The 11,826-nt window shown below is 40.5% G+C and overlaps 1 protein-coding gene across 1 annotated transcript in view; it reads right to left on the bottom strand.

Moving 5' to 3' along the window:
- LOC306771302 (myosin phosphatase Rho interacting protein) overlaps positions 1 to 11,826 on the bottom strand; it is a 50,691-nt gene that overhangs the window by 16,141 nt on the left and 22,724 nt on the right. The window contains exons 5-15 of the mRNA XM_079260451.1: positions 11,598 to 11,682; positions 8,579 to 8,632; positions 7,469 to 7,769; positions 6,762 to 7,308; positions 5,502 to 5,643; positions 5,301 to 5,417; positions 2,926 to 2,982; positions 2,761 to 2,829; positions 2,587 to 2,676; positions 1,181 to 1,290; positions 993 to 1,031 (exon numbers count right to left, since the gene is read on the bottom strand). Coding sequence (XP_079116577.1) covers positions 993 to 1,031; positions 1,181 to 1,290; positions 2,587 to 2,676; positions 2,761 to 2,829; positions 2,926 to 2,982; positions 5,301 to 5,417; positions 5,502 to 5,643; positions 6,762 to 7,308; positions 7,469 to 7,769; positions 8,579 to 8,632; positions 11,598 to 11,682 — 1,611 coding nt within the window. The remainder of the gene's footprint in view (positions 1 to 992; positions 1,032 to 1,180; positions 1,291 to 2,586; positions 2,677 to 2,760; positions 2,830 to 2,925; positions 2,983 to 5,300; positions 5,418 to 5,501; positions 5,644 to 6,761; positions 7,309 to 7,468; positions 7,770 to 8,578; positions 8,633 to 11,597; positions 11,683 to 11,826) is intronic.

Here is an 11,826-nt window from a genome sequence, read left to right as displayed (position 1 = left end):
AAACCCATCGCTGTAGCAGATGAATTAAAATACACATGTTGCTAATCCCATGTCTGAGAAAGGTTTTAAATAACACCAAATCCCTCCTTTAAGAGCCGCACCTATGCATACACAAACTATTTATAAATAGATATATTATCTTTTCCCCGTGACCTGCAGAAACCCTACTTTATGAACACAACTTGATAAACATTAATGAGCTGGATCCAAAGCATTAATACCAGAACATTTATAGGACAGACATTGAAGCTAAAAGCTGCTTTGGTGATCTCGGATCATCTGATTGCAAATGTCAGCTTTTAGCCCCTATGTTAATGCAATTTAGCGTACACAGTAGCTGCACTGACGTATGTCGGCACCTGCAGAGTTAGAGCGCAACACAGTCGGACAGAATCCTCGATGTTCACTGTGTCTGTAGAGGTGTCAGACAGCGCGCGCGTGCGTGCGTGCGTGTGTGTGTGAGGGGGTGAAAGGGGGTGAAAGAGGGGGAAAATGAGAAGGGACAGTGTTGAAGAGTGAATAAAAGTAATCTGCCAGGTGTCTATGCAGAAATAACTCAGACAGAGCTGCCTTGGAGACAAAGTGACAGGAAGGTGTGTGACTCAGTAAACGTGGTATGTACGCAGCATCGCCTGTAGTGTGCTTTCTGAAAGGCAATCCTTAAAGACAAAAGGAGGGGGGGGGGTATCGAGTTTGGGAAACTTATTTGGAAACAGAAAAACACATCTTTTTTTCCACTAGCTACGTTTTTAGTTTGGAACAATTTCCAAAGCCTACTGAGTGGACAGTCGCATTACAATGATGATTAGCATCAGTCTGGGGTGTTGGTAGGCGTATGTTGACGCGTGCCTCTAAGGTGGCATAACTGACAGGGAGACATTACTCAATCACATGACATGTGGTGGGATGACAAACACGTCGGGGCTGACATTGCTGAGCAATTACATCACTGTTCAACGAGGGGGAGAAATTCAACACACAAGCAATCCAACCTGGGCTTCAGAACGGATAGTTTCAGAGAGATGTTTTTCCTGGAAGCAGGTTGAAAATACCGGTTGAGGCGTCACAGAAAGAAGGAAAGAGAGAGGGTGAGGAGGAGACAGGAATTCAGATAAATAAAGTGAGAAAAAGCATCTGGTATATCTGCCAGTGATTAGTGTTAATCCTGGCTGAGTATTACCGGGTGACATCAGGGGCAATAGTGGGTCGCACATTCTTCATAATGGCCTGAATCCAATTGCGGCGGATTCCAGAGGTCATAGCTGACAGGGTGCACGCTCCCTCTTTACACTAAAACAAATAAGCAAACAAAATATAAATAAATAAAATGACGGGCGTTTTATTAGCAAATGGCTGACATGTTGATGACAACTTTGGGTTAATATTGGGGAAACTTTGTACATTTAAAAAAGAAAAAATATGTACAAAGGCTGGTTTTCTTCACAGAAAAAGACCTTAGCCATAATTTCTGCTTTTTTTCTGTAAAGCCCCCAGAACAAGACGAGAGTATTTCTTGAACGGCTGCAGAGCATCATACCATACCAGTGCTGAAGAAAAGTTTGTAGAATTTTAGGGCTGATGATCCTCTCACAATTACAGAATTATTTATATGAACAAAAAAAAAAAAAGTCTATATATATATATATATATATATATATATATATATATATGTATAAATATATATGATTGCCTACTACAGAATCTATAATTACATCTGTAATTTACATTAGTAAACAAACCTACTACGCCTGTACACGGAGCAGCCTTACAACCTAGTTACTGGTTTTGCAATAGATTCAACCAGAGTTTCTGACATAATGACCACTAGTAGCAAGTTTCACTGCATACACCAGGATTTAAGAGAGTAAATAACTCTTCACAGCAGCAAAGTTAAAGAAAACAGTCTTCTTCCAAGCAGACCATCATGCAACCCACACTAGATATAAATACAGGAGTTATTCATTTCAACACCAAACCCATGTTGTTCACAGCCAGAGATGACGATCCCCCTTGACTACTCTATTTCTGACATCTTCCACAACATAACGGTGGAAGAGACTCCAAGTAAAACATGTCAACAAATGAAATCATCTTGTGGCCATTGTTCCCCCCACGCTGGACCAGTATAGTGAACTGAACGCAAACCTGACAAAACGCAAACTCCACTGCTGCATTAACTGTCAAAACCATCCAACGTCACTCATTTATGTAAACTTGCAGATTTATTTATATTGTGTGACAGAAACAAGGACAGGGCTTCTGCATGTAAGGGGTTAGGTAAACATATTGTGCAGGATGAAGGCCACACAGAGGAGACTAGAAGGGCTGGCAGTGACTCCAGCAGATTTAGACCCCTATGATGTCAGCCTCTAGTGGAGAGATGACAAGTCAAGCGACATCCTTCATGTCAGACAAAGAAACGTTTCGGGGGGAAACAGCAAAACCTGATACCTGAACCACATGTTGTGTAAGGCTGTTTATAGACCGAGCAGAGACAACAGAGCTAAAATGTGAAGACAATGAGTTTCATCTGCACTGGTGATTAATGATGCAGGACAGTACGTGGCATGAAGAATCAACACTCACAAGAATTTGGAAGCCATAATTCCTCTGGACTGGAAACTCTTTGACATCGTAACATGTGGAAAGGTCAATCTCACCGTCCAGTTCTGAGGCCTAAAGGAGGGAAACAAGAACAAACAGCAAACCTTTATGACTGCCAACTTATTCCAGTGAGGTGTGGAGAAAGACTGGTCTTACCTCCTCAGCTACTGAGTCCTTGTAGTACCTTAAACTTTGGTCTGTCAGGACAAACCAGTGTTTCTTCCACTAAGGAGGACAAAATGTCATTTCTTTAGTTTACTTGTTAAGAAAGAAAGACATGCATGAGACAGTCATGACATCCTGCTATTACAAACAAATTACCATTCCATCTTCATAAAGCTTTGTCATCCATCCTTTTTTGAAGTTCAGCAGATCCGGCTGGAATAAAGACACAAAGTTATGCAACATCATGTGATGCAATTACATAAAACACATGAAGCCAATATAGGAAATGTATTTCAAACATCAGTCGCATTAAGGACAATTACACTTTTTTAAAAAATAACTTTGTACTCATTTGATTTTGCACAACTGCATGTGAGCGACAGGAATGATTTATTCCATATAAAATCAGAGTGTAAAATAAACAAAGCATTTACTGACATTTAGGTAATCAACCAAGTTAAAGATGTATAAGTGTTAATAGGTGGCTCCAGCCGAAGAGACTGTCTGGTGGGAGCCGGACTTTCCCTGTGAAACACAAACTGCAGCACATCGAAACCAAACTCAAGTCTGTTTATAGACCCCAAAGTAAACCATTGGTCCAAAACCTGACTTTTGCTCACTCAATAATACCTTGTTTTTGTTGAGCTTCATCCGGTGTGGTGTCACTGCCTGGCAGAGAGTCATTCTGACAGCAAACTGCCTTCAATTCATATGTTGACAGTCTGTTTCTTGTATATCCCAGAGACATACACACAACTGCTGCTGCTTCTGTGCTGGCTATTTATAATCATCAGTACCAGTGGCGGCAGTGGTGTGTGTATATGTGTGCGTTTTGAATGGGTGGGGGTTTTTGGCAGCTGCAGTTCAGACACGGGGAGTAGCCACACGCTGACTGGATTACCCCTGCAGAACTCCATGAAGAGACCACAGATCAGACTATCAGGAGTCAGACCTTAAAAAGATTCAAACACAACCTTCATAAACTAAAGAGCTACATTTATTTTACTTGTGAAAACCAAACAGCATCTTAAGTGGTCATAACATAAAGAGACCGGACCACTGCATGCCATCATCCTCTTGAGCAGGTCACTTTACAGCAACTAATGAATGCCTTCACAATTACTTATACAACATTTATTTATGTATTATCATGCCAGTTGGGGAAAGCTTATGGGTCTTAACTGTCTTGCATATTGAATTTAAATTTACATTTCAGTGGCTCATATTATCCTTTATTTGCTTTAATGATACTGCAGTGGACATGGAGGTAGGTGTGTTTCTCAATGGCAGACCAAAGTAATGGAGAGTCACCTTAGTGGACGAGAACATCAAGTCCATATAGGAAAAAATGCAAACACCAGCAGTTTGCCTCTCTCTGACTTCACTGTATACAATATGGAGTGGAGGACAGTAGCCACCAAGTCAGAGTGAACAGGAAAAATCACACATACACACGCAGACCAGAACCTCCGTTTTAATTTTATCACCTGGAAAACAAGCTGGGAATCAACACAACCATTCAGTAACAAGCATACAACATCTCAACCAATGCATGACCCCAGGATAACAAAAAGAAGCTGAAGGTGGACCGCAGCTTTCTGGACAAGACCTTTATAAACTGCAGCGAGACCCAGCAATACCACCAACATCGGCAGACAGGATGAAAAGGAAATGGGAAAGCTGGAACGTTAGAGGAATTCAGCATTTAGCATCTGTATTTCTCAAACCCAGCCGCACCATTACACAGAAACTGGTTCATCTCAAAGTGTTGACTCCTTACTCGAAGGAGAACTAGGGGGGAAAAAACAAAACAAACAAAACTCATATGCAGTTTAGTGGATGGAAAAATGCAGCAAGCGCCATACTGGGAAAACCAAACCACCACTTGACAGATGGTTCAACACCAGAGAACCAACTCTCAGCTGTTTTCTATAACCTTTATAATGTAAGACATGTTTTTGTGATTTTAGTGGAGAGTAAAACACATTGTCATGTCAAAGAAGAGACATTCATTTAAGAGGACAGAGGATGTAGACTGAGACATGACCTCCACCTCTGCTACAAAAGCAACCCTTTAGCCGTCCCACAGACAACACTTAATAACACTCAGCCTAAAATGAAAATATGGACAATGATCACTAACAAGACTTCAGGCTTGTCGCGGCTCTATGGTTGTAGACTCTCAGGGCTGGGATATATTTGATGTGTATGCAAACATGCACATCAAAGTTCTGCACTTTCTTTGTATATCCTCGCTATAGAATGCCAGCAGCTCTTCTTGAAGAGTGGGAATGGTCTTCCAAGGCCATAAACCCATTCCAGTTGATGTGACTCAACCTCTGTTGGCAACCTTGACCAGTTTTTTTATATGTAATCTGAACAATATGTAGAAAATCTGATTTAAAAATGTCTGTAGCCACCTGTTTGTATGTACAAGACAAACCAAGACAAACTCGAACATCAAAGACTGCAGCAGATGTTCCTAATCTGATGTTCTGCTTAATTCAACTGCTTTCTTGTTGAACACTCACAGTCATTGAAGACTCTGTAACTCTACGGTCCAATGACTTGGCTCTTCTCAAGTTGACAAAACTGGAACTGGACACATCAGGGGCTAAATACTCCTTTCCCGTCTCAAGTGACATCTCCTATAATCATAGAAAATAGCATTAGTTTCAACGAAACTCATCTGAATTGTTTGATTTGTTCATTTAATAACAAGAACAGCTTACATGCTTGTTGTCCAGATATCGCCTCTCACTCCGGCCTTGTCTCTGGATTGCTGTGGTGTTGGCTGAAGGATCATTAGAGCTGCCTGTGTCCATATGCTCAACACGGTGACTCGCCTCAAACCGACTGATGATTTGAGATCGCCTAAGAGACACAAAATGACCACATTCTATAATACATGATGCATGTTTCACTAAGCAAAGAGCATCCGACACACAACCTAAACTGGTCATTCTTTAAATCAACTAACACAACAAGACATAATGATGCAGCATGCCATTCAAGTTTTTGGAGAATTAGATATAATCAAACAAGCTCAAAGCATGATATGAAATATTATTCAGATCAAAATCATGTGTCATATAGCACACATCAAGTTTCATTTTACTGTAATAAAAAGGAAAGCTGCAGACATCATTCTAGATTCAAAATCCTTTTCGCAGAGAAGAAATTATATCCCCAAAGAAAACAATCCAGAGATACAAAACAGAATAATGGTAATCATTATAGATGAAAGATAAACTTAGGAGGAAAAGGAAAATGACTAGAATGGTGTATTAAATACTCTGCAGAGGCAGAAGCAAATGGAAACAGAGTCAGCATTACCTTAAGGCACTGCACTGGTGAAAGTATATGTATTTCAGAAAAGAGACTTCATCAGGAGAGACTAAACCGCAAATATGATCGATCACTTGTATGCATCGCAGGTATTTCCAGCAAACAGAGGAAATTAAGTATGTATTGCATGACACGGTGCATGTGTGTGCTCCCAAGTGGTGCAGAGATGAAATGAGAGAAAGCAGGAATCAGCGGTGACCAGCAGGGAACAGCATTGGGACAGGGGTGGAGGGGTTGGTTGAGCACTAGCTCTGAGAAGCTCTGTTCAGAAGCCCCCTGGAAAAGAGGGAAACAACAAAACAAACTAGCAAGGTAGCAAAAGCAAAAGGTAGAGATCAGTAGAAATTAAATCATCAACTTGTATTTAATTCCCCCTGAATCATTAATGATAAACCACTGTTAAGTTAGCAAAAGATGCATCGCTGTAGCAAAAGGAGTGCCTCAACGGCAGCAGCCACAAGGTGGTGCTAAAACTATTTCAAGCAATGTATGAGCCAAGCGCTAACAGCCAGTGGCTCATTAATGATAATGATGTTGCCATTATCACAATACTATCTGCATCTTTCTATCACTGGGACTTGAGCTTTCAGAACACAAATGTTAAAAAAAAGCAACAAAAAACTGAGCACAACACCCATCCTCACCTGCGCTCCTCTCCAAAGAGCCGAGCCACCTCCTCTCTCCCTGGGCTCCGTGTGCGCGCCCTCAGCTCTTGCCGCTTTTTCTCTGAGCGGAAGGCTTCTCTGTAGCTCAGCCTGCGAGCTCTTGGCACATCAGACAGAGCCGCGTACTCCCTGCCGGACCGACCGACTCTGCCTCCACCACTCGCGCTACAATTGTTCGCTCCATCACCACTGCATCCCTCCCAGGTGGATGTAGCCACACTGGGTTCAGAGTCCAGTGAGCTCTGGGAGGAGCTGATGGTGGAGTAGCTTGGGGAAACAAGTTCACCTGGAGAGGGGAGAGTATCTTGGGAGGGTTGATGAGGGGAAATCTGGGGCTCTGACTCAGAGGTGTACCTGGAACTGGGAGCTCCTAACGAGGAGGATGATGCTGAAGAGGACAGGGGCAGATGCTGGGGTGGCTGAGAGTGATGTGTGGACTGTGGGGAAGGCTCTGACTTGGTCTTCTCCAGGGAAAAGTACCCACTCTCTACTCGTACCTTTCGCCCAGTGCTCACAGTGCCACCATCTGAAACACAAACCCAGATCGACAGATATGAAACATTTCAACTGATGTGTTTTGCTAAAACTAATAAAGACATTTTGCAGTTTCCTGTAACAGATGCTGTCACAGTTCAAGTCCTTAAGTTATTTTCTCATGTAAAAGTGATGTGTGGAGTCTTCCTCACCATCTTGAGTAGTGATACTGGAGTCTGGTTGGCTCTGGCTCAGCTGGCTGAGGCAGGAGGCACTGCGGCTGCAAGGGATGGTGGCCCTGCTCCAGCGGCTCTCCTCCTGCCATAGGGTGGCGCGGCTCATTGGGACACGCTCAGCGTTGGCAATACTGCTGGGCAGGCATGGGATGCTGCCTCCACTGCTGCTGCTGGTCACCGTTACCTTGGCAGGCCCTGGCTCCTGGTTAATGGATGGGATTGGGAGGTGTGGATGGGTAGAGGAAAGGACACAATGGGAGGTAAGATCACAGAAACACTACAAAAAGGAATGTGAGAGAGAATAAGATGAAATAATGAGGAAACGCTAAAACACAAATTTGTAATGATTTTTTTTTTTTTTTTAAATCCTTATTTTTTCCCCCTTTTTAATTAAACATGCCCAGTGTTCGTCCAATCACAATCCCAATGCATCATTAGCATCACATGGCACTTACCATTCTTATAGAATGGTATATCAAGATTTGACATCACTGTTCTGCTTAATTTGGGTTTTTCTTAATGCTAAAGAAACTAGTTTTTATCTCCAGTTAAATTACAGAAAACCAGAAAGAGGAAGAGTGGAAAGAAACAAGAGATGGACAGCTTAACAAAGAACAAAGAGTTCATTCACAGCAAACACACCTGCGATGTTGAGTCATACAGAAAACTGGAGGGAAAAATAAAGCATTCCACAAAAGTGGAAAAAAGTGGAACAGAACTGCTTAATCTGATTAATGAAAACAAGATATAAACAAAATCAATGTTCAAAGCTGTGCTTCCAACAATATAGTTCAACCATCCCTTCGACAACCCATCAACAGATGCAGAAAACTGTTGTGAGAACAAGAGAGAACAATAATCCCAAAGCAAAGGGATTCTTCAGTCATCAATGTTTGACCCAGCCAACCCAAAATTACCACAAACATGCTGCTGTGTTAATTAATCCTTCAGCATCTGAGCAGGAAGCAACAATCACATGCTTTTATTCACTCTTTCCCTGAACTGATTGGGATAAACATTAATTATAGAGAAACTCGGATTTTTGAAGTTTAAGCAGAATGAAAAGTTTGGCTCTGCTGAACTCACGGAGTGTCCGTTCATGTCTTCAGTGGAAAAACACTGGCTCGGAGTTACTCCGTCCTGCCAACCACAAAATGCCTTTGATGTTAGTGCTTAATATGCTTTGCTGAATATAAGCTTATAAAAAAGAACGACAGGTAATGTTTTGTCAGAACTACTAAAACAAACAGTGTTACAAGATGTCAAGAGTTTCACTGCAAGGTCAAGAAGGGCAAGGCCATGTCTTTCTAATCAATGTCAGGTGGATAGATAGAGGGGCACAACCCAGAAGGCAAACATTTTACAGTGCCTGGGTATTTACAACACTTTGCAAGCATATGTGTTCAGTAAAGCATGTAAAAGCAGGGGGAGGAGGAGTCCAGAGTGGAAATGTGGCACTGACACAGGAAGGTGTGGAAAAATGTAAGCCGTAACACAATGGTGGACCTTTATCGGTGACAATCTGTCACACTGTTAACGTGGAACAACTAAGCAGCCTGCGGGACAATGATAGAAGTTGACAGCAGACAAGCAGGGAAAGCCTGATCACCCCTACACATTATTAAACCTAATTATAGAGCTTAGTCCTGACCACTGCAATGTTATTTTAAGTGATGCCTAGTTAACACACATGCAACCAAATCCTCAACTATAGCATTAAACAGTCCCTGTATTTGTTTTATGCATTTTAAAAAGGGGAAGCACATTTTTCCACCATTCTATGTAAAAATTGGTGGGGTGCAAAATAAGTTTTTTTTTTTTTTTAAAATCCTGATATTTATATCTATTTTTTCCTCCCAAGCAGGAAATGTTGAAAATCAAACATTAAACCAAAATAATGTGGATGTGACCACTAAAATGCCTTGACTATATGGTTAAATTATTTGTATTTTTTAATCAGCATGGAGCGATGTGTTGTTCCACAGGTGTGTCAAATGATTAAAAAAAAGGAAATCATATGACAAACATGGCCAGAAACATCTTCACACTGCAAAACCCTTGATAAATATTAAAACTAACATATTAATAAAGCTCTATATGGGCCTTATATGCTTTAATTTGGATTTAACTTATGAGAGAAATTGAATTTTGCCACCAATATGAAACACATGGAAAGAGACACAGAGTGGTAAACCAACAACAACAAAGGCATAGCACTTATTTACACAAAAATAAGTAAAGGAAAGAGAAGAAAAGAAAGAAAAAGCCATGAATGATTTCATATGGGGTCATGAGGGACACAGTCAAGGTCACTGTGTCACCACCGCTCCTCTACAAACGAGCCTGTTTGTGTAAACCCGGCAAGGTCACAGTCTTATTCAGGGGGCCGTCATTAGAGGAACCAGACAATAAACTTCAGAGCATTTTCTGTGAGCTCACCACAAATTTGGACTGGCCTCAAAAATGAGGTGGAGAAAAGAAAAATAACATCTCCCAGTGGGTGGTCTGGACTACATTAATATATCATATGCCTATTTAACAGCAAAACCATTGCTATGGCACTGGACTTACTGTTTGAAGTCCAAATTCAGCACATGTGGACTTGTGCTGGCATTAACACTATTATTTTTGTTTTTGTGTGTCAGAATGATGTTCCAGCAATAGCTTAAAAGACTTTTCACATTGTTGTCAGACCAAATCTCACTGTGCTTGTATATCTTTAATAATATCTGACCTACTGACCCCATAGTTCTATATTCATAAGAAGAACTTTAACAATAGGAATTTCTCATTTTGGTCCAATTTATGAAGCCATAAAAATGCAAGACCAGCTAATAAGCAGCATTACAGGGATTCAGCGGCAAAGTCCCAAAGTTTGTTTTTTACAGCCTCACAAACTTAAACATGTTTTCAATGGGGACTCCAAGGCCAAAGCGGTAATAAAGTGTTAAACCTTTGTGGGATCCAACATGGAAACTTTGAGTTTAAACACTGAAAGCCAGATATTTTTTTCTCTTTTTTTTTTCTCAAGGCAGGTGAGACAGCAGCATGACAATGAAACTGAGCGCACCAGCAAATCCTCATGTTAGAGGATCATAGTCACTTGGCAGATAGTTGCTATCAACATTGTTATAACAGGCAGCCATCATCATTACCTTCAGATTTATGATTGACAATATTTCAATATCTTGCAATTGTTTGTAGCTTAGTGTGTGATACGCCTGCACAAAACCAGTCTTTTGCAGCTCTTCACCAATAATAACTACAAGTAGATGGACGGCATGCAGTCTGCTGAGATAAATGAAACTTGTAGTTCAAGACTGAAAATACATAATCATATAAAATCTCTGGGATGTCACTGGCAGACAAACATCCCATCCATTACTGCTTTTTTGGGGGGGAAAAGTTGGTTCAGGTTGAAAGGAACTGCTTATTTCCACAGCAGAGATATGCTTCAATATTTTTTGTGGCTTCTCAAATTATAACTGCTAAATTTCACACAAACCATTTTCACCATTTATAAAACAGTTTTAATATAAAGTCATATCCACCTGTAACATGATACTGTGACACTATACACTATGAGCCAAAAATGCTCAAGTACCTTGAATTAGGAAATATTTTAAGTATAAAAAGAAGTTTTTCCTTGCTCAAAGTTTTTTATTTTCTATTTTATGTATTTATTTATTTTTTACTTTCAATGTATCTTATTTCTATATAGGGACCAGGCATGTTAATGTACATTTCCAAGTAAACATGCAAGTTTATAGCCAATAACTAATTTCCATCTTTGGTCCACTGACTTAAAACATTAAAATTCGATGACAACAGATCCGCAGCGTATTTACTTCATAAGGCTGCAGATTAAAATGGTTTGTACGCTGCAATAAACGTTTATGCCCAAGAGTTTCATGGTTTGTATTATCAAAGGATCATGCTGCATTCAAGAACCAACCCACACACAACAGTAAATAGAAAAAACATATAAAAAAAAAAAAAAAAAAAATCATGATTCATCCAAAATTTACAGCATGTTTTTTTAAGCCTTAGTCAGAGTGAGAAGATAAAAGTGTGTTACCATGGAAAGAGTGAGTGAGTGCATTACCTGCTGTGTAGGTGGATCAACCTTGCGTTTTTTCTTCTGGTTCTGCTTATTGGTCCTTGGGTACACAGTCAGGGCCTCCTGCCACCTACAAATCACAGAATGGTCACAATGTTCGTTCAGTTCTAAATATAGGCAACACAAACTCGATATACATGATGGATTTCTGTCTAAAAACGCTCAAGTTCTCCGTAGCAAAGACTAAAACATATTGCTTAATGGAATAAACATG

This window comes from Telmatherina bonti, assembly GCF_933228915.1.
Source record: "Telmatherina bonti genome assembly, chromosome: 21".
Classification (NCBI taxonomy): domain Eukaryota; kingdom Metazoa; phylum Chordata; class Actinopteri; order Atheriniformes; family Telmatherinidae; genus Telmatherina; species Telmatherina bonti.
The sequence above is the reverse complement of the archived record's forward strand: the minus strand, read 5'-3'. Positions and strand labels throughout refer to the sequence as shown.